This window comes from Lupinus angustifolius, chromosome LG07 (genome assembly GCF_001865875.1).
Source record: "Lupinus angustifolius cultivar Tanjil chromosome LG07, LupAngTanjil_v1.0, whole genome shotgun sequence".
Classification (NCBI taxonomy): Eukaryota; Viridiplantae; Streptophyta; class Magnoliopsida; order Fabales; family Fabaceae; genus Lupinus; species Lupinus angustifolius.
In genome coordinates, this window is record NC_032015.1 from 865,298 (window position 1) to 888,291 (window position 22,994).

At 33.7% G+C, this 22,994-nt stretch overlaps 4 protein-coding genes across 5 annotated transcripts; 2 read left to right on the plus strand and 2 right to left on the minus strand.

The window, feature by feature from the left end:
* LOC109351492 lies at positions 2,508-3,683 on the minus strand. The gene has a single exon (XM_019592941.1). It carries the CDS (start codon positions 3,498-3,500, stop codon positions 2,613-2,615), a length of 888 nt encoding a protein of 295 aa, XP_019448486.1. The 5' UTR covers positions 3,501-3,683; the 3' UTR covers positions 2,508-2,612.
* Positions 9,884-14,384, plus strand: LOC109351496 (glucose-1-phosphate adenylyltransferase large subunit 1-like). Of its 2 annotated transcripts, XM_019592944.1 has the most exons (16): positions 9,884-10,061; positions 10,309-10,357; positions 10,391-10,636; positions 10,796-10,918; positions 11,000-11,170; positions 11,762-11,854; positions 11,951-12,034; positions 12,132-12,187; positions 12,332-12,425; positions 12,737-12,922; positions 13,060-13,140; positions 13,253-13,339; positions 13,435-13,539; positions 13,625-13,731; positions 13,855-13,915; positions 14,026-14,384. In XM_019592944.1, exons 3-16 carry the CDS (start codon positions 10,400-10,402, stop codon positions 14,125-14,127), a joined length of 1,587 nt encoding a protein of 528 aa, XP_019448489.1. In that variant the 5' UTR covers positions 9,884-10,061; positions 10,309-10,357; positions 10,391-10,399; the 3' UTR covers positions 14,128-14,384. The 2 variants fall into 2 exon arrangements, with proteins under 2 accessions (XP_019448489.1, XP_019448490.1); XM_019592945.1 differs by lacking the exon at positions 9,884-10,061 and adding an exon at positions 10,144-10,159 and having other exon boundaries at positions 10,309-10,636.
* LOC109351495 (F-box protein At2g16365-like) lies at positions 15,321-18,419 on the minus strand. The gene is made up of 3 exons (XM_019592943.1): positions 17,197-18,419; positions 16,946-16,971; positions 15,321-16,665 (listed from the first exon to the last, which is right to left on the minus strand). Exons 1-3 carry the CDS (start codon positions 18,386-18,388, stop codon positions 15,958-15,960), a joined length of 1,926 nt encoding a protein of 641 aa, XP_019448488.1. The 5' UTR covers positions 18,389-18,419; the 3' UTR covers positions 15,321-15,957.
* LOC109352819 (glucose-1-phosphate adenylyltransferase large subunit 1-like) lies at positions 19,224-22,899 on the plus strand. The gene is made up of 14 exons (XM_019595012.1): positions 19,224-19,244; positions 19,398-19,433; positions 19,515-19,685; positions 20,277-20,369; positions 20,466-20,549; positions 20,647-20,702; positions 20,847-20,940; positions 21,252-21,437; positions 21,575-21,655; positions 21,768-21,854; positions 21,950-22,054; positions 22,140-22,246; positions 22,370-22,430; positions 22,541-22,899. The coding sequence occupies exons 1-14, from the start codon at positions 19,224-19,226 to the stop codon at positions 22,640-22,642; spliced, it is 1,284 nt and encodes a 427-aa protein (XP_019450557.1). The 3' UTR covers positions 22,643-22,899.

Below are 22,994 nucleotides of genomic sequence, written 5' to 3' on the forward strand. Positions count from 1 at the left end.
CTTTTAGCCCGTTCCATCACCAAGCACGGCCGAAAAGCTTGCCATCTATACCACACCCTCTCATTCATATAATTGCATACTTTCTCCTGTTAAGCTGTATTTGTAAACAGTTCTATTTCTTCTTTCTGCAATAATTAAAATGAATAATGAAAGAGTAGTAAAATACAATTTGATACCTCATTACCTCTTCTCAATTACCTAGTGTACATGAGATGAAAGTCAATTTGAATACATACCCTAGCTGCCAATCACAGAATGCTATTATTAGCTTGATAATTGAATAAAACTTTATGCCTGCACATATGCTAAAGTATTTTATGCTAAATGAGATGGTTATGTTTCTGTATTGAGGACAAGAAAATCAGTAAAATATCATATTATATAGCTAGATATTAAATATTGATTAATTATTAGATGCTGAGTTGGGAAGAAAATATAGCTATCTACCTGAACAAGAAGATTCCTCGTACTCCTAATTGATCATATAAAGGCAGATAAGATCATAGTCTAAATGATATTTATAAATAAAATAGCTTATCGTGCAGACAAGAGACATATTCCATTGCCATGCATGATATTCATAAAGATGCCATTTTCAATAATCAATCCGTGTGATTCATAAGTTAAAATATCGAGGGATGAGTTCGAAGCATTGCTAATTGGTGCATTGATCCTTGGTCGTAATTTAACCATTGTAGCTAGTCTATTTCTGTGTTTTGTTTATTCTCTGTTGTATTGGCTTAACACTCCTTACACTTCTTAATATAATCTCTTTTTGCTTAGCAAAAAAAATAGCAAATTGATGCAGTCCCTATCACTAGTTTACACGTGGAGAAGTGAGTAGCAAGATTTAATGTTAGATGTAAATTTTCAATGTAAATTAATTGTAAACAATGCAGGTGGTGATGTGAATCAAAGCCATTCGTGGTGATGTGAGATTATAATACATTGCTCTAACATTTCTGTATTTATGGTTAGATCCATGTTTAAATTAACATATCCTCTTTCTTAGAAACATTATTGTAATGAAGCAACCAATAGCATTCAAGCCACTCATTGGTGGGATATATATAACGTGATTATCATGCAGGTGAAGTAAGGGAGAAATATATGTGTATGAAAGGATCTTGAGGGAGACATTACCATAACATTTCAGATTTTCAGTGATTTTATTTATAGATCGAGACCCTTAAAGAATTATATAAGTGGTTTGACCCAAACTCTTAAAGAATTAGGTTTATGAGTCCATCCACTTATATGTTCTTTAACTCATCCATTTTTGCCCAATGCGTGACTCCTTCATTCACACTTGTAAACCCAACACAAATACCATCTAAATTTACCAAATTCCTTATATTTTTGTAGTTGAAATATTTAATTAGATGGTAGGCTCAAACCTCACCTTCACTAACCCCAGTTGCAGTTTATACTAAGTTATTTCATACCTCAAATGAGATGGTGATGTGGATTTGAAAAATGGATTAGGATGATTTCAGTTTCATTCACACGTCTTTAGTTATATTTTAATGCATGGAAGGAAGAAAGGAACGTGGCTCTTGTTTCTTAAAGATAGATGAATTATAAATAATCACTTGCATTGGAAATATCATAGTGATGGAAGTGAGACAGCAAAATAAAGCAAAGTAATAAGTTAGAGTTTCCTTGTAGGAGACACTACTCTAATATTTATGTTATATGTTTTGATCCAAATCTCATTTAGTTACCATATTTTGATTTTTCTTACGATGAATTTTACAGTTAGCATATAGCATTGGAAGAAATAAAAGAAAAGCCCAAAAACCTCTCATTCTTCTCTTCTCAATTCTTTACTCATTAATGCAATGTGGTATGGACTATGGAGACATAAGGAATCTCTTCTTATAGAATATGAATGAGTGCTAACTAATCTAGATTTGGATATAAACATAAAACATAAATATTAGAGAAGTGTCACCTATAAGGAAACTTTCCAACTAATATGCACGTTGGACTATGATATGCATTTTGGTATTTCACTTCCATGATTATGATATTTCCAATGCAGATGACCAATTAACAAAAAAAAAGTTGCATTCATTGATAATTCATATGCACGTTGGACTACTCTCATGGCTTAAACAATAGCTGCAACATTTCTGCACATGCCTCTCTTTAAGAAACAAGAGCCACGTTCCTTTCCTCTTTTCATGCATTAAAATAATGCCGAAAACGTGTGAATGATACTGAAATCATCCTAATCCATTTTTTTAAATCTATATGATCATCTCATTTGAGGTATACCATAATAAAAGCATTTATGGTTGATGAACATGAGGCCTGAGCCAGTTAGCTTGTTGAACTTATCAGCTTCTCATAATTGAAAACATGAAAGTTCTGTTATTTGATTATTCTCATCTTTGTGGAAAACACTTGAATTATAGTTAAAGTATTTTTTTTATGGATATGTGCTCAAATTATTGTCATGGAGTAATTAGTTCAAGTTAGTAAATGATCAAAGCTCAATAATGATACCACAAGTAAAAGTAGGGTAAAAGGTTTCAATATGTTATAACATATTTACATCAAGATTGTCATGTATAACTACAAAATTTTGATGCCTCAAATACACTCAACTAATTGTTGAGAATGTTTAGAAGGGTAACTCTAATTTTAATCATACGTCTAAACATAAACTCGAGCCCTTCTTCGAAATCTTGAATGCGAGACTCGAGTTTTTCCAAGTGACTTGGCAGATCAATGATGTTGTTTGATGATGATTTGTTTGTCATGTGAAGTACAAAGGAATGCAGTGCTTCATCAACTTGTGAGAATTCACTCTCCTCCACCACCTGTGAGCACCCTATTCTTTTGGTGTGGATTAACTTAGAAACCAAAGACCAGTTTCCTGCCTTTGATTGTGTTGATCCACAGATAAATTTCAACAATGACTCAAATATGGAAAGAGTGACAACTTCAACATCTTTCAACAAACCAACCAAAGCTAATTGGTCTTTGGTATTAGAAGAGAAGTTGCCCTTTTTGGCAATATCCTTCAAGTTCCCCAAGGCTTTGGAGATAGCCTTTTTAACCACCTTTCTAGAAGTCAAAAACTTCTTAGCCTCAACAATGATTCCCTCTTCTCCACCCTTTCTTCTTCTCATAATTGATTGAAGTTCACGCATGCACTCTTTTGTATGAAGTAGAGAATCTTTAGCAGCTGTGCACACATCTAGTAGTCTCAATGATCCATCCAAGAGCTCATCAACACAATTTTGTTGAGACTCATGGAGAAGGGCTTCATGTGTGAGGGGAAGTTGGACAAGTTTTTCAACACATTCATGCAAATCTTGCAAGCCTCCTAGTTTATGGCTAAGCATTGAAGATGAAGAAGAGGTTTCAAAGGAAGCCTTTAACCTCTCCAAGTGTTCATTGCATTGTAGAATGAGAGGGTGTGGTCTAGAGGGCAAGCTGTTTGAGCGTGCATGGAAATTGGATTTTGTGTTCAGATCAGAGGCTGCCATTTTTTCTTGGTATTGAATTGAAGAACTGAGTTATGTTTCTGCTTTCCTTCCAATGCCATTTGCTCAATATATAATATGAGACTTTGAAGACACATCACAAGGAATCTGATCTTAAACAAACATTACTTAATGATTGTGCTAACTAATTCAGATTTGGATCTAAGCATAAGCCAATAATGTTACTGCAATGTCTCCCACATGTAGTGTTCAATGTTTAATGGTAGCACAACAATTATATTGCAAAAATAATAGCCAGACTTTATCTCTTTTAGTTGCATAAGTTTCCATTATATACATTTAATCAATATATAATATGGGAATAAGGGACACGAAGAATCTCATGTTAACAAAATCTGAGTGAGTTCTGATTCATATAGATAAACAAACACAGAAAATCAGATATGTTAGGGCAATGCCTCACACAAGGAAACTCTCCAACTCATACATTTCTCCCTCGTTTGCATGATGCACACGTTGATATATTCTTCAAGCGAGTTGCATTAATTGCTTCATTGCATAATATGATCTTAACAAATAGGAGTTGTGATTAATTTAAACGATAATGACGTAAATGTTAGAGCAATGTCTCCTACAAGAATGCTCTCAACTCAAAGTATTTTTTTCCTCTAACACTTTACCATAATCTTGCATTACATAGTTAATACTGGATTATATATCATTCATATTTTATCTTCATTCACTTTTAAATATTACATGTACATAGAATCATGGCCAAATTTATAATCATGTTTAAAAAGGTCAACTATAACAACCCCGGATAACATTGCTATTGCGAAAATAATGCGGAAACATAAAATGAATATTGTGAAATTTTCTCATTATTGGTGTAAACTAACTAGCTAACTAACTAACTAGATAATAAATTAATAAACACATGTTGAAAAACAATTCAACATGTGTAAAGTGTGTAAAATGTGTCATTATAGTTTTGTTCTCCAATAGCCCCCTCAAATTGGAGGATAAATGACAATCACTTCAGCTTGATAATTCAATTTGATATCATGACAATGTAATGGATCGGAATCTCGATCATAACGTGATTGAATTTTCTCAATCACTTGATCTTGTTTGTTGATCTTGTTATTGTTGTTGATGGTGTTTGTGATTCTTTCCATGACTTCTCTTTGTAATGACATTGCTGCATCTTTTTCTTTCTATCTTTCTTTCCGAAGAATGAGTTGTTCTTGTTGCATATTCTGAAACCACAATATCAAGAGGTAAAACTACCAATAATAATACTTCTGAACAAGAATGTGACAATTGTTATGAAACAATAGAAAAGTAACTTGGTTGCTCCTTCTTGCCTTTCTTCCAGAAACGTCTTATCTCTTCACAAACTTCTCTGCTTCATGTTGAATTGTTGACGATGATTTATTGTTGAATCTTAGAAGAGAAAGATAATAATTATTGTAGAGAATGCGCAGCGGTGATCAAAGATACATGAGGATATCGCTTTGATAACATGTTGCGGAAACATAAAATGAATATTGTGAAATTTTCTCATTATTGATCTAAGGCATGAAAAGTCTTATTTATAAAGTTAACTAACTAGCTAACAAATTAATAAACACACGTTGAAAAACAACTCAACATGTATTAAATGTGTAAAATTTATAAAGTATGTAAAATGTGTGATAAGAACTTTGTTCTCCAATAATTACAATTCTGATCCTCAAGATTTTGCATAATTATGCAAACAGTTCTTCCGAGTTGAACAGAAAACCTTCAGCCACAGCAATATCAAGTTGGATGGAATTATTTATACAATGAGATCAATATGAATTATCACATTAGATATGAATAGTGAGTGAAAAAAATTATAAATAAAAAAGACTCGTCAAGTATTAAGTTAAAGTTTTAGTTCTAGAATTTGTATCTCATTTGTGGTTCATCCTAATGTTGGTCTTGACATCATATAGGCTTGGAGTGAGAGAAAAATTGACTCGTAATTTACCTATACAAAACTTAAATATTAAATAATTTATTTGTAATATTTCTATAATAAATTTTGAATAGAATAGGTCTCATATAAATATGAAATCATAATATATATATATATAAATTTCAAATTCAATTATATTATACTTGTTCTTATATTTTTCTTACGGTCAAACGTTTATTTCAATTATATAATTATACATTAATTATATAATAATACAAAATAATAATCATTACCATCATCATAATATTGAATAACAAATTTAAGCATAGTAATAATAATGGGTAACACAACAAAATTTAAAAAGAATAAAAATAATAACGTAATTGTGATTTGAATTTTGAAGATAAAATTTATTGTATAAAAAAAAAATTGGAACCCCTATTAATTATAAACTCGTATGGCTCACACCAATAAGGGTTGGTAGTGGTTCTTGTCAACCCTTGTAACTAGATGATGAAATTAAATTAAATAATTATATATGCTCCTATTAAATCTTTTTACAAATCATTTTACCCATAATAAAGTGATATATGTCACTTTTAAACTAATCATTAATAAATAAAATCATTTTACGACAAGCATAAACTAAATAGTATTCTTTTATTTTTTTGTTATATGATTTTTTGACCGGGATAATAGAGTCAAGCATAAACTATTAATTTTTTCAAATGCAGTAACTTTTTTTAGTCTCTTGCTATAGGCTGAAGTGAAGAAAACTACTACTACAAGCTAGTCCTCTAAATTATTGTAGAGGCTCCCACCTCTGGTCATTTCCCAGCAGAGGATTGCAATGTTTGTACTTTTGGCTATCAATCATATAATTCAAGAGTTAGAATCATCTCTATTAATAGAGAGATAAATGTTTTAAAAAGTAAAGAGAAATGCAATTTTCAATTACATTTATATCTTTTTTATTACAATAAAATCATACTTTTGTTATTAAAACAAGTGAAATATATATACTTTATCTTTCTATTAATGGAGATGATATTTACTCGTAATTCAACGGTCTAGAAAACACATTGTATGGCTCCTACTATGAGACAAAAGCAATACGACAATTAAATATTCCTACTTTGATGATACTTGTACGGTGGAAGCTGAGGAACCAACTAAAAAACGCAATGGGGACCCATTATTATTACCATTTAGCATAATAATACACAGTATGGACCAAAAACATAATTAACATCTTGCATTGTTGTACTCGTTTGTTTATTGCAAAATGTTCAAGCCCACTCCTCCTTTCATTTCTTATTGGCCCAATTCTTAGGCACATTATTGTATTCCTTATATGCTAATAATGTACTGTATGCATTCTTCATATGGGAATCATGTTTCAGCACGTAACATTAACAGTGTGATCAAGATCAACCTAAATTTTAATTAAGAAGAAAGAGACATTAATTGAACCAACTGGCCATTAATAATTTCCTTTTGATTTCAATGTGGGTCTATGCTAATAATATACTTTATGTATATGTTTGATTTCCCTTAAGCAAGGTTTTATGTTCGAGTCTTGTGGATAGAAAAAATATTTACTGAAAGAGTTAGTCCACATACCTATGGATGTTTCCGGCTCAGACAAGATTGCCTCCAATGCAAAGATATATGTAGAAAACAAAAAAAATACTAAAAATGATATTAGAAAAGTGTCCGCAACTCAAAATATCCCCATAAGGTGTATATACTTACCAAATATATATGTAGAAGAATGTGCGGTAATAGACGAATAAAATGGTTCAGTGATTGAGAATTCAGTCATATTTGTGAGTTCAAATCTGATATAAATATGAGGCAATTTATAAATATTCCAATAAATGTTCTCTTTGCTGTGAAAATTACAAGAACTCTTCGAAGCTTTTTTAAATAAATGTTTTTGTTTTGTATGCTGGTTATGTTCTCAAATCTAAATGTAGTTACCGAGATGGTGCATGTCACATGGTTGTGTGGAAATGTATCCAGTACATTATATTTAGAGTTCAGAGATAGGTATAATTATGTTTTCTTTTGTTATTATTTAGGACTAAATTTTTATTTATTTAATTTTTAATATATTGTAAAATTTTATTGGTTATTTCTATATTAATATGTTTCAACATAAGTTATCTTGATATTTGTTTGATAAAAAATTGAGAATTACCCATGTTGTTCAAAATCAGGATGATGACTTTCTGGTACACCTTTTAACTATCTATTTGTCACCATATATTGTGACTTTATACTTTTGGACAAGTTTGTAGGATTTAGAATTACAAGTTAATAAAGTGTAAAAAAATATAAAGGAAATTATATCTTCTAAAAGAGAACTTGTAACATTTGAAACATATTTTTCAGAAAACTTTCCACAGTAATTTTCAATAATTTGTCTATCAAATTTACTATTAAAAATATTTAAAAATTAGATTATTTTCATGTGAATAAAAAAACTACAGTACTACTTTTCAATTATTTTTCAAATTTCAGGTAATTCCAAAAGCTTAATCAATATCCAATGCAACATAATATTTTATACTTTTACTTCAGTAATTTATTAATTACAATAAAAACAACTCATTCCAATAAAGTTTTCTTACTCAGAAAAAAAAATACTCATTTACATTAGAATGAAAAAAATTATTAGTTATTTTATTTGAATATAGTGTTTTTTTAATGGGACGTAATGCTAACAACAATACAACATACACATACATTACCTCATATTTTCACAGTTTTTGTATTTGATTATAACTTACACCATCTAATTTTATGTATTTCTCCAATCTAACGCTGCCTCTAACAGTAATGTGAACGAATGTTTATATAATTAACATTAGAGGAAAAAATAATCAACTCCGTAACATATATCATCCATGTTTACTTGATTCTTCAAAAATATTAATAAATTAATACGTATATAATGATAATATAAGTATTTTTATACTATCAGTAAATCATCTATCTTTAATTTGGTAATCATCATTTACTCTCAAATAAAAATAATATAAATTAATGATGAATAACATGTTGACAGTATAAAAAACTTTACACTATCAGTGCATATTTCATATATTTTATACTCTTAATACAAATAAATTTTGGATAATATATTAATTGTGTAATAAATTTTATGCAATTAACATTATATGTAATAATTGTTACTTTTTTAATTTTTTTCTTATAGTATCATTTCAAAAGACTTATTTTCTGAATATGCTAAAGCGTCAAAGAGGAGACCCCTCGTACTAAGTATATTATTAAATGAAATTAATTTGAAAACTTAAATTTTTTACCCTTTTTTCTTTTAGAAATATTATAGCAATTGATCTTTGTAGAGAAGATGATGGAGTTCAGAATTGTGCTGGCTTTAGTAGGCTGAGATATTAATTAATGAAGAGAGAAATACATCAAAAAATATAAAAAAAGTAGTATAATATAATATTTTTATCCCTTAAAATATAATATTTTTTAGTTGAAATTAAGTGCAAAATTAATGAGTTCTCTTTTTATTAATGGAGAAGAGTTTCATTCCGATTAATTTGATGAGTCGGATTAATTTGGTAAGCACGTGAAATGTGGCTTCAAGATAATTTGCATACCACACCTTTTATTCCCTATGTGAAGTATTCTTAGACTCTTAAAACGGTTAACACATGCATGTATATTTTAATTAACATGTCTCTTCAATCAAAATTTTAAATTAGTTGGAATATTTGACAGAAGAAAAAAGAAGTTAGGAATATATTTTTTTCTTGAATGATTTGCTTTATGGGCCAAAACTTCTGTTTATTAATTGTACTTTGGTTCCATCCCGTTAACAAAATATTGTTTTATTAAGTTACCTTCATATAAAGCAACTTCAAGAATAAACGATTTAATATGAAAATGAATGTGCTATGCGAATGTATGACTGAAATTATACTAAGTTAATACATGATTGTATAGTGAAATGCAAAATGCAAGCATGAAAACTATGAAATTTTAAACTCAATCAAACAGTGGTTCAAGTGATACACGTTTGATTTCCTTTAAGCAAGGTCTCGGTTCGTCGAGTCTTATGGATAGAAAAAATATCTGCCCAAAGAGTTAACCTCACATATTGTGTGGAGAGGTAATACGAGGATACTTATGGTGTGACAACATGAAGTTGTCTGCACATATTGAATCCTCGTTGTTAAATGACAGCCGTAGAAATTCATATTATTTTGTTTATTACTTTTGTCTGTTGCTTTGGCTTAATGCACATATTTTATATCAGACTAGTGCCTGAAATTGACGTGTGTTTGATCCTTGATGTATTTTTCCACGTAGTGTCTATAAACTTGTACTACCATGGGGAATGAGGGTTATGAACTATGATGAGAAAAAATAAATTGGACCCATTATAAATATATGTGGAGGCTCCCATTTTGTGGAATATACTAAGCAAACAAACATTATTTATTGATATTCTGTATGCTTCCCTATGTTTTTTGGAAATTGATATATACTAATAAAGTAAACACTAGATCGCATTTCACACTCTAGTTGATTTACCTTCACTTCAGTTCTCATTTCCAATATATCTAAATCTCACTCTGATTACTACTTGGGATTCTCATTTGCACCAAAACTCACAAGTTAGTAGTTTACTTCTGGTTCTTTTTAGTTTCATATTCTAGTTTGTTCAGTTTAAACTTTCTGTTTTTTTAAGGAACTTGGGTGGCATTAAAGCAAGGTTTTCTTTATGTTAATTAACTGTTTATTATTATATTAGTCTCACTTTGAACTATATAGTATTATATTAGTCACTTTGAATCTGACACAACTTTGTGTCTAGCTTGATAATAACTTTATGTAATGTTACTTCAATTTGTTTCCTTACAGTTGTAACAACAGTTCAAATTTCTGAGATTTGAGTTTTAGCACTTTTGCAATTATCTGGGCTATCACAAATTCTGGTTCTCTTAGCACTACAATGGAGTCTGCTTGTGTGACTCTGAAAACCAATACCCATTTTGCAAAGTCAAGAAAAGGCAACACTTTTGGTCATGATAATGGCTTTTTAGGTGAAAGAGTCAAAGGAGGCTTTAACTATAGTCCCTGGGTTATTAACCAAGTTGCAACAAGTTTAAGAACCCAGGAGAGGGTGAATAAGGCCAAACCTGGTCTCGTGTCTTCTGTTCTTACATCAAATAATGCCAAAGAATCTATGGTAAGTTAGCATAATTCATTTCTAGGATCCATTTTGGCATTTTTCTACTTATTGTTACACCAGCTCCCATAGTTTTCTGTGGCTATATTTTTATGTAATTAATTGGTAAATGGTTGTAATGTTGTATACATGTATTACAATTGTGGCTTTCAATTTCAGGCCTTTCAAGTGCCAAACTTTCTGAGAAGAAAGACTGACCCAAAAAATGTTGTTTCCATCATATTGGGAGGAGGTCCTGGGACTCAGCTTTTTCCTCTTACCAAACGAGCTGCTACACCTGCAGTGAGTATTTTGGTTGATTGAACAAGCATCACTTTTTGGTGAATAAAAGGAAACTATGAAATATTTGGTGTGCATTTTCAGGTTCCACTTGGTGGATGCTACAGGCTTATAGATATCCCAATGAGCAACTGCATCAATAGTTGCATTAACAAAATATTTGTATTGACTCAGTTCAATTCTGCATCCCTGAACCGTCACATCTCCCGCACTTATTTTGGAAATGGCATCAACTTTGGGGATGGATGTGTAGAGGTATGTTTCAAGGAAATGGATAGAAATTGTTGGAGGTCATGCATCATATTGTAGTTGGTTTCTTGCATCAGATATATTAATGGGACTTAAATTTGCCAGTAACAGTGGAGAAAAGAGAAACTCAAGATCTACACTTCATATAGGATGACAAAATATTCATAAATTGTGAAAATAATATTTTTAATCTGGGGACTAATTCTGTTTAGATGCTGTGGTTGGTAGACAAGTATAAGCACTATAAGGTTCATGTGTGTTTTGGGAGGAGGGGGTGCCAACATTTTATCAAATTGTGGACCGCATACCTGACACGGACACAATATTGTGGTTGGGGTGACCTCTTCAACCGAATCATTTTGTAATTATGGCATGATATCTAATCAATTGATGCAGTCACATTGGGATGTGGCACAATCACATTATATTGCATCGGATCATATTTGACCGCATCAAATTAAAAAAGAAGTTAATAACAAAAATTTCACGGCATCACAGTTGCAGTCAGCATCTCAGCATCCACAATGACTGCAACTTAAAACACTGTGTGCCAAGTTTCTATTCATGCTAACTAATTAAGGCACAAATCCTTAACAGGTTCTAGCAGCTACTCAAACACCAGGAGAAGCTGGAAAGAATTGGTTCCAAGGAACTGCAGATGCTGTGAGGCAATTTACATGGGTATTTGAGGTGAGAAAATGATCTTTTGCAGTATGTACCATAATGCATGCCCCTCCCTTTATTACCTAAAACTTGAAGTTTACAGTAATAGTTTCAATGTTGTAGGATGCCAAGCACACAAATGTTGAGAATGTATTGATTCTGGCTGGAGACCATCTATACCGAATGGATTACATGGACCTTGTGCAGGTATATAGCGTAATTTTTTTGGTATGTTAAGATCATTTCTTCATTCCATTTTCCGAAGCTTTTTTTTTACTGATTATCTTATGATAACATTATACAGAGCCATGTTGACAGAAATGCAGATATCACAGTATCATGTGCTGCTGTAGGTGACAGGTAAGATTGGTTGGTTGCGCATTTGTTTGTTATCATATGAATCACTTTGCTGCTGGGAGCGGAATAGATTGCTTGAAAGTTGAGACTTATCATTATAACTTCAACTTTAGTACACAGTTTCATTTCCAATTGCATGCTTTTCAGCCGTGCATCGGATTATGGATTGGTCAATGTAGATGGAAGAGGCCGCATTATCAACTTTTCAGAGAAACCTAAGGGTGCTGATCTGAAAGCAATGGTAAGTCCTAACCTATTCTGAATCGATTAACGCAAGAAAATGAGAGAAAACAAGAGCAAAGAGAGGTTTGAGGTAACAAAAAAAGGTGTTGAAAGAATGTAAAGCTGATATGCTAATTGTATTGATCAGATGAAAATTACCCTGTGCAAAAATATTTGTGCTCATTGACATTCAATGAGTCTAGACTGAAATTTTTCAAAGTTGCATCTTATTCTTCTTCCTTAGTTATGTAATTTTTCTGCAGACTTGTAGCCTCTAAAAATGTGAATATGTGATCATGATATATTTATGTTCCTGTTGATTCTCTGCAGCAAGTAGATACCTCTCTTTTCGGATTGTCACCCCAAGATGCATTGAAGTCACCATATATTGCTTCTATGGGGGTTTATGTATTCAAGACAGAAATTTTACTGAATCTTCTGAAATGGAGATATCCTACATCCAATGACTTTGGATCTGAAATCATTCCAGCAGCTGTAGGGGAACACAATGTCCAAGTAAGAGAATTTCCACTAAATATATTTCCTTTTCAAATGTTTTCAACAATTCTAGGAGTTATATCTTCCATTTTACTAGGAAATAATTCATATGACAAGTTTACGATACAAGTTGAATGTCTAATGCTTTTTTGCAGGCGTATTTTTTCAGAGACTACTGGGAAGACATTGGAACAATTAAGTCCTTTTATGATGCTAACTTGGCTCTTACTGAAGAGGTAGATTCAAGATATTTGCTTTTACAATGAAACTCAGCTCAAATAGCTGCTTAAATGTAGCAAATTGTCAATGTCCTGAAACTAATATCTGCTTTATGTTCTTTTCTTGCAGAATCCAATGTTCAAATTTTATGATCCTAAGACACCCATTTTCACATCTCCTAGATTCCTACCACCAACAAAGATTGATAAATGTCGGGTGTGTATGATTATGACTGATCATCTATCTTAAATGTTTGCTGGTAACTTCATGATATGCCTTGCTTATGGTCATATTTTGAGTTGCTCTTATAGATTGTGGATGCAATAATCTCCCATGGATGTTTCCTGCGAGAATGTACTGTCCAACATTCTATCGTCGGTGAACGTTCTCGGTTGGATTACGGTGTCGAGCTTCAGGTAAGTAACAATAACTTGTAGACTAAAAACACTAGATCAATCCATTTAAGATTCCTTTTGTGCCATCTAAAATCAACTTTTACAGGACACTGTAATGATGGGAGCAGACTATTACCAAACTGAACCCGAAATTGCTTCTCTGCTGGCAGAGGGGAAGGTTCCCATTGGGATTGGACGTAATACCAAAATCAAGTAATCTTACTAAAAGTTACTACATCATAAGTGTAACAAACTAACAATACATATTCTGTCTATGTATAAAGAATTTAGCTTGACATGTTAGTGAACTGATATTGTTATTTGTCTCTGTTGAAGGAACTCCATAATTGACAAGAATGCTAAGATTGGGAAAGATGTCATCATAATGAACAAAGATGTGAGCATGTGTACCCCTTCTCATCTTGTTTTTACATTTGAACCAATTTTATCAGTTATTAGTCTGCACTTCATACTATCTCTCTTACCAATTCATATGGAAATCTGTAGGGTGTTCAAGAAGCAGATAGACCAGATGATGGATTTTACATTCGATCGGGAATCACCATCATAATGGAGAAGGCAACTATAGAAGACGGCACTGTCATATAAATGATCCATACGTGGTTTCAAGAGCTGGTTGGTTGCCAAGAATAGCTGGAAGATTGAAGAAGCATTCTAAAGAACACTCCATCTTTGGGAACACAAGGGTAGCAGTGGCAACACTAAGTCTAACTGAGAAAGAAGCTGCACCCTTTTTGCTATGCATGTAAAATAGAAGTTCTTCCACTATGTGTAAAATTAGAATGAATAAAACATGAATTAAGATGCAAAAAAGCAAATAAAATGAAAAATTGAGGGTGAACTCTCAAGCTGCTTTCTACCAATATCAAGAGCATTACTATTACTAGTGATAATGAATTTCACTACTCTCTTAACACAACTATACAATGATAGATAGTTGTTTGTCTCAACAAAATTGAAGGTCAAAATACATAAATACATTTAGCAGCCATTGAACAAAATAGAAGTGATGGGAATGCAAATAAACTAGCAGGTACATCAAGAGCAGAGGGTAATCATGTATGATGGGGGTTATAGTTTTGACATGTACAACTTCTGGCTTTAAGCCCAAGTTCTTGGTGAGGGCATGTTATGTGAGAGACATAGTCTTAGAGAGGTGCAACAGCAAAAGCTTATCCTCCCAAATGGTAAATGGTTTGAGACTCCACAGGGGAACATGGATTTGAATCCTGCTAGGCTAGTTATTTTAGAGACAGATTTTGATGAGTGTGGTGGACCATTGAAGTTAAGCTTTCCCTAAAGGCTACTGATGATGGTTCTTCTATGATTCATTGTCATCATTCTGCCTCCTATCTTTAGTTTTAGAATAAAAATATGGGGACAACAAAGGAAGAGATGCAATTCATATCCTGTACGAGAAGGATATTGATGCAAATGCCATTCTCATTTAGCACGTCATATTTTCTAGGAATATGAAAAGGGTGAATGACTTTTTCTATCCTGGACCAGATTCCTCAGATTGAGCAAACCTGTTCCCATCTTTTCTTTCCTTTACCTTTATTCCTACTTCTATGTTTTTTTCTTTGGGGATAGGTGTTTATTTGGATCGGCTTTTTCACTATAAACTCCTCTTTCCCTGCCAAAAAACCGCTACGCTTTTAAGTTTGAACATGAAGGGTCCATGGAAGCAACATATTACTGATATTGTCTCCAATCTTTATTGGTTTATACTTTCATTAAGAACTGATAAACTTGGTTTTAGACCTTGAGAAACACACATGTTTGAACTTTGAAGTTTCAATTAGGATAAAAGCTGGTTTTACTAGACTTCAAACTCTTTCCACAATCATAATCTTTTCATGTGAATGATTAACCTGAGAAAAATATGATTAGTCACTTTAACCTCGAAAAGTTGCAGAGCTTCACCACATTTGAGGAAGCTATTGCTCACGAATGAAAAACTCATCCCAAAAGTTCCTATTATATAGAAAACTCATTCAACATGATATTCTATCAAACCTTACGACTAAGAGACTAACACTCTTAATGTATGCATAGCTGGTTAATCTGACACTGGTGATGAGACAAGATACAAGCCCCCCACCTTGGATGAAAACGGGTTACTACATACATATACATACATAAAAAGCATGCTCCTATACCACACGTACTATCTTTAGATGCATGCACATCTTACTTTTTGTTTCAATTAATCCAAACCTGAGGAGAACAAGGTAGCATGATAAGCAACATGTTCAAGATGATAGTGGCATATAGGATGATCATTTCTCACTTTTCTGTATGACTTCTTCAAGTACAGAGTAAGCAGCCTTATCTCATGTAACCCTCTCAAAGTAACCCCATAGATCTCCCACCATAAACTTCACAAGAAATTTATATCACCGATGGCAAATAATTTCAAAATCCCTTCATATTCCAAACTACCACAGGTCCCTTTTTCATAAGCTCGGAGGGATTCAAACAGTTCATTGCCTTTCCCATCATTGCCATAGCAGCAATACTTGGAAACTGTTTCTTTTGGAACTCTTCTGGAGTGTTTGAAAACTTCGGTTCACGAAACTCTGTTAATGCATGCTTCTTTTGGGGAGATATATCATGATTATGACACCACCTCCTGATCCATGGATGTGAAAGCGTAATTTCTGCAGTTTTGTTCTCTTCAGTGGAAGAGGATTTGCCATTTGTTAATACTGTTGCACATAGGTCTGGCACCATCCGCTCTTCAGTATGACATGCCATTTTCGGTTCCAGTCTAGTTTTGCTACCTTTCATTTTGATGAAAGTATTGTTTACTTTTGCATGCAAAGAAGTTTCTCCGATTGTTGCACTCTTGGTACCATGAGCAGATCTTGGTGAGCATAACTTGAGTCGTTTTACCCATCTGCTGCTAGGATCTGGTCCCAAAGAACTATTTCCAGATTTTGACATTTCATTCTCATCTGCGTGAGAAAGGAGGTGCTCCACGTCGAGGCTGCGGGTTCTTGATGTGCTGTTCTCCCTGTCAGCCACTGGACTAGCCAGAGCTACCGGTCTACCTTTCTTTTTCTCTCCAACTGAAGTAATTGCAACTTGAGATGTGGGCGAGTTTTGGCTATCCTCGAAGCACTACAAAATTCAAATTTTGATCAACGTCACCCGGTTAACACCTCAAAGTTTAAAATAGTATCAGAATGAACCATACACAACAATATGATTGCTAACTAGCATAAGCAAAGGGTCATGTTAACCAGGGGTTTCTTAAGTAAGCAAGTAAAAATGTATCTTCCTTTTGATGTTATCTCGCTTTAGGTAAACCTTTGCCAACCATTTAAATGACTAACCAAAAAACTGGTGATAAAAAATAAAATGGCATGGTATCAAGAAGATGAAGCACCAGACAGATTACCTTATTTGTTCGCAGTGGAACAATACCTGCATCAAACAAGAGCGAGTTTCAGATATTCAGCTAGAAAACAACATCAAAACTATGAAACTTGCAGACAACAACAAAGATTAAAATTAAACTTGGTTGAAAATATGGAGAACAGGACATTATGCTGTTTAATACTAAAAACCAGAATATCTGGGAGGTTTTTATAATACAAGTCTTCAAGAATAGCATGAAATGGGATGTCCCATAAATGCGTGCGTACATACCAGAAAGATGATTCTCACGTAAAGCGTCAATGTCCATAGTATCAGTTTCAGCAGATGATTCATTCTTCTGGCTTGTTGGACTATTGAGATCTTGGACATTTTCCTCTCCTTCACTCTTCTTGGAGCTCCCTCGAGCTACCAGCTTCGCACCTTCAAAATCACGGTCACTAGTAGATGGAGAGGAATCAATCATCTCATTGAAAGAATTTCCCTTGAATTTGGTAGGTGATATTGACTCTCTAAAGATCTGACCTTGGTCGGATAAATTAACATCAGTCTTTTTTGACATCAGAAAATGGTGAGTTGTCTGGGACATTTTGGGATGATCTCTTGACGACTCTTCTATTGAATCTATACTGGTGTATATCTTCATTGTGTCCGCATTAGCAGTAGAATATCCATCACCACCGCCTTGAGTCCATCTTGGAAAGGAAAATCTTCGAGGATCAAACAGGTTACTCTTTTTTTTCCCACGGATGAAAAGGGAATAGGTATGGTATTTAGTATTTGTGAAATGCTCTTGAGATGCTAACTTGTAGCTTGATTGATATATTTCATGCTGCTCACATGTGGATGTTGGCACCAAGGTTTTTCCCTGGTCCTGTCCATTTGGAACTTTGCCAGAAGCTGATTTTACAAAGCTATTCCATACTGGTTTTGCAACAGCAAGGTTGTCCTGTTCAACACCGCACCGAGACTTCATCAACAAAGGTGCCGGTGAAATTCCTTTAGACAATAATTGATACTCTCTTCCTAAAGTTTCTTTTTGAGGAGCAGCATGTGCAGATGTTGATGGTAAGTGACTCCAAGTTCTATAACGAGAAACATTATCATCTCCACATCTGGATTCAGTTTCAAATTTCCGATCTTTCCCCTGGGAAGCACCACTCCATTTTGAATCTAAGCTTGCTTTCTTTGATTTTCCAGGGTCCACCTCATTGCTGAAGGTAACCCTTGTATCCCTATCTGCTTCTCTGGTTGCTCCAGCATGCACAGAACAATCTATAACAATCTCTGACCGACGATCACGACGCAAATCATGCTTAACCTCACAACGATTACGAGCTGAAGTTGTCGATGACTTATAATTTGTCTGTGTCCAATGAGACATCCACAGGGATTGGTAACCATGCATTACCTGAGCATCCACACCCTCACCCTCATGACATGCATGTGCAATATCATTAGGCATAATGACTAATTCCCTTTTTTCCACCACACAAACTTAGTTAAGTATCATAAGAGTTCAAAACCTGGATTTTTGAGATAAAAAAATTAGCATCCATCTTAAAAACCTAACATGCAGGTACAGAATAACGAATAAAAGCATATAATAAGTATCCAACACTTTCACATAAAGAAAGTTGAATCCTATTCCTACTTGATAGAGAAACCAGTGGCAAAACAACGAATATAGATCAGTAAATGTATGTTTTGGCATGAAAATTAAATAGAAAGAATTTCATTGTGAAATTCATCAAACAACAAAGTAAACAATAATAAAATTCATTTGAAGTTACCTTCAAGATTGAGAGAGAGTGAAATCGGTGAAAATGTGAAGCAGGGAAATAAAAGCAACTCAGAAGAAGTAGCAGTAGAAGAAGAAGAAGAAGAAATGAAGAGAGAAGAAAAGTGTGTTCCTGCATGAAATCAACGGTTCAAATTCCCGTGAAAGGTGGGTCCCACGCGCATGGAATAAATCTTGGGCGTTGATACTCTGGTAATGTAGTTAGCTTAGGAAAAAAGATCAGCTTAGTTTTGTTGGGTTCAAACTAGTGAGTCATCAACCACCACATAAATCGTGGTCGAGCCGGTGGGACCCACTCATCTGCACTTTTCTTAGTATTGGCTGGCTGGTCTTTTTTTGTTTTTTTGTGTAACAAAACTTTTGTAAAGACATATATACATGAAGACAACCAATAAAACATTATCAACATATTAAGAATTTAATTTCAGTTAAAAATTATTCATAAATGATAGTATTAAAAAACATAAATACACTTATCTCTATACATGACACCACAGATATGCTTCCGTGCAAGTTTTTTGTTTGTTTTTTTTCGTTCATCTTTCTCGTATGCTTCGAATTATGCGACGTGGCCACTGTAAAACCATATCTCATGAATAAAATCATTCAGATTTGGTTTGATTTTGTGCTTATTTCTTTATATTGCCTGATTTTTTTTCGTTTTTTTTCTCAGCTTTTTCCTCTTACCAAACGAGCTGCTACACCTGCAGTGAGTATTTTGGTTGATTGAACAAGCATCACTTTTTGGTGAATAAAAGGAAACTATGAAATATTTGGTGTGCATTTTCAGGTTCCACTTGGTGGATGCTACAGGCTTATAGATATCCCAATGAGCAACTGCATCAATAGTTGCATTAACAAAATATTTGTATTGACTCAGTTCAATTCTGCATCCCTGAACCGTCACATCTCCCGCACTTATTTTGGAAATGGCATCAACTTTGGGGATGGATGTGTAGAGGTATGTTTCAAGGAAATGGATAGAAATTGTTGGAGGTCATGCATCATATTGTAGTTGGTTTCTTGCATCAGATATATTAATGGGACTTAAATTTGCCAGTAACAGTGGAGAAAAGAGAAACTCAAGATCTACACTTCATATAGGATGACAAAATATTCATAAATTGTGAAAATAATATTTTTAATCTGGGGACTAATTCTGTTTAGATGCTGTGGTTGGTAGACAAGTATAAGCACTATAAGGTTCATGTGTGTTTTGGGAGGAGGGGGTGCCAACATTTTATCAAATTGTGGACCGCATACCTGACACGGACACAATATTGTGGTTGGGGTGACCTCTTCAACCGAATCATTTTGTAATTATGGCATGATATCTAATCAATTGATGCAGTCACATTGGGATGTGGCACAATCACATTATATTGCATCGGATCATATTTGACCGCATCAAATTAAAAAAGAAGTTAATAACAAAAATTTCACGGCATCACAGTTGCAGTCAGCATCTCAGCATCCACAATGACTGCAACTTAAAACACTGTGTGCCAAGTTTCTATTCATGCTAACTAATTAAGGCACAAATCCTTAACAGGTTCTAGCAGCTACTCAAACACCAGGAGAAGCTGGAAAGAATTGGTTCCAAGGAACTGCAGATGCTGTGAGGCAATTTACATGGGTATTTGAGGTGAGAAAATGATCTTTTGCAGTATGTACCATAATGCATGCCCCTCCCTTTATTACCTAAAACTTGAAGTTTACAGTAATAGTTTCAATGTTGTAGGATGCCAAGCACACAAATGTTGAGAATGTATTGATTCTGGCTGGAGACCATCTATACCGAATGGATTACATGGACCTTGTGCAGGTATATAGCGTAATTTTTTTGGTATGTTAAGATCATTTCTTCATTCCATTTTCCGAAGCTTTTTTTTTACTGATTATCTTATGATAACATTATACAGAGCCATGTTGACAGAAATGCAGATATCACAGTATCATGTGCTGCTGTAGGTGACAGGTAAGATTGGTTGGTTGCGCATTTGTTTGTTATCATATGAATCACTTTGCTGCTGGGAGCGGAATAGATTGCTTGAAAGTTGAGACTTATCATTATAACTTCAACTTTAGTACACAGTTTCATTTCCAATTGCATGCTTTTCAGCCGTGCATCGGATTATGGATTGGTCAATGTAGATGGAAGAGGCCGCATTATCAACTTTTCAGAGAAACCTAAGGGTGCTGATCTGAAAGCAATGGTAAGTCCTAACCTATTCTGAATCGATTAACGCAAGAAAATGAGAGAAAACAAGAGCAAAGAGAGGTTTGAGGTAACAAAAAAAGGTGTTGAAAGAATGTAAAGCTGATATGCTAATTGTATTGATCAGATGAAAATTACCCTGTGCAAAAATATTTGTGCTCATTGACATTCAATGAGTCTAGACTGAAATTTTTCAAAGTTGCATCTTATTCTTCTTCCTTAGTTATGTAATTTTTCTGCAGACTTGTAGCCTCTAAAAATGTGAATATGTGATCATGATATATTTATGTTCCTGTTGATTCTCTGCAGCAAGTAGATACCTCTCTTTTCGGATTGTCACCCCAAGATGCATTGAAGTCACCATATATTGCTTCTATGGGGGTTTATGTATTCAAGACAGAAATTTTACTGAATCTTCTGAAATGGAGATATCCTACATCCAATGACTTTGGATCTGAAATCATTCCAGCAGCTGTAGGGGAACACAATGTCCAAGTAAGAGAATTTCCACTAAATATATTTCCTTTTCAAATGTTTTCAACAATTCTAGGAGTTATATCTTCCATTTTACTAGGAAATAATTCATATGACAAGTTTACGATACAAGTTGAATGTCTAATGCTTTTTTGCAGGCGTATTTTTTCAGAGACTACTGGGAAGACATTGGAACAATTAAGTCCTTTTATGATGCTAACTTGGCTCTTACTGAAGAGGTAGATTCAAGATATTTGCTTTTACAATGAAACTCAGCTCAAATAGCTGCTTAAATGTAGCAAATTGTCAATGTCCTGAAACTAATATCTGCTTTATGTTCTTTTCTTGCAGAATCCAATGTTCAAATTTTATGATCCTAAGACACCCATTTTCACATCTCCTAGATTCCTACCACCAACAAAGATTGATAAATGTCGGGTGTGTATGATTATGACTGATCATCTATCTTAAATGTTTGCTGGTAACTTCATGATATGCCTTGCTTATGGTCATATTTTGAGTTGCTCTTATAGATTGTGGATGCAATAATCTCCCATGGATGTTTCCTGCGAGAATGTACTGTCCAACATTCTATCGTCGGTGAACGTTCTCGGTTGGATTACGGTGTCGAGCTTCAGGTAAGTAACAATAACTTGTAGACTAAAAACACTAGATCAATCCATTTAAGATTCCTTTTGTGCCATCTAAAATCAACTTTTACAGGACACTGTAATGATGGGAGCAGACTATTACCAAACTGAACCCGAAATTGCTTCTCTGCTGGCAGAGGGGAAGGTTCCCATTGGGATTGGACGTAATACCAAAATCAAGTAATCTTACTAAAAGTTACTACATCATAAGTGTAACAAACTAACAATACATATTCTGTCTATGTATAAAGAATTTAGCTTGACATGTTAGTGAACTGATATTGTTATTTGTCTCTGTTGAAGGAACTCCATAATTGACAAGAATGCTAAGATTGGGAAAGATGTCATCATAATGAACAAAGATGTGAGCATGTGTACCCCTTCTCATCTTGTTTTTACATTTGAACCAATTTTATCAGTTATTAGTCTGCACTTCATACTATCTCTCTTACCAATTCATATGGAAATCTGTAGGGTGTTCAAGAAGCAGATAGACCAGATGATGGATTTTACATTCGATCGGGAATCACCATCATAATGGAGAAGGCAACTATAGAAGACGGCACTGTCATATAAATGATCCATACGTGGTTTCAAGAGCTGGTTGGTTGCCAAGAATAGCTGGAAGATTGAAGAAGCATTCTAAAGAACACTCCATCTTTGGGAACACAAGGGTAGCAGTGGCAACACTAAGTCTAACTGAGAAAGAAGCTGCACCCTTTTTGCTATGCATGTAAAATAGAAGTTCTTCCACTATGTGTAAAATTAGAATGAATAAAACATGAATTAAGATGCAAAAAAGCAAATAAAATGAAAAATTGAGGGTGAACTCTCAAGCTGCTTTCTACCAATATCAAGAGCATTACTATTACTAGTGATAATGAATTTCACTACTCTCTTAACACAACTATACAATGATAGATAGTTG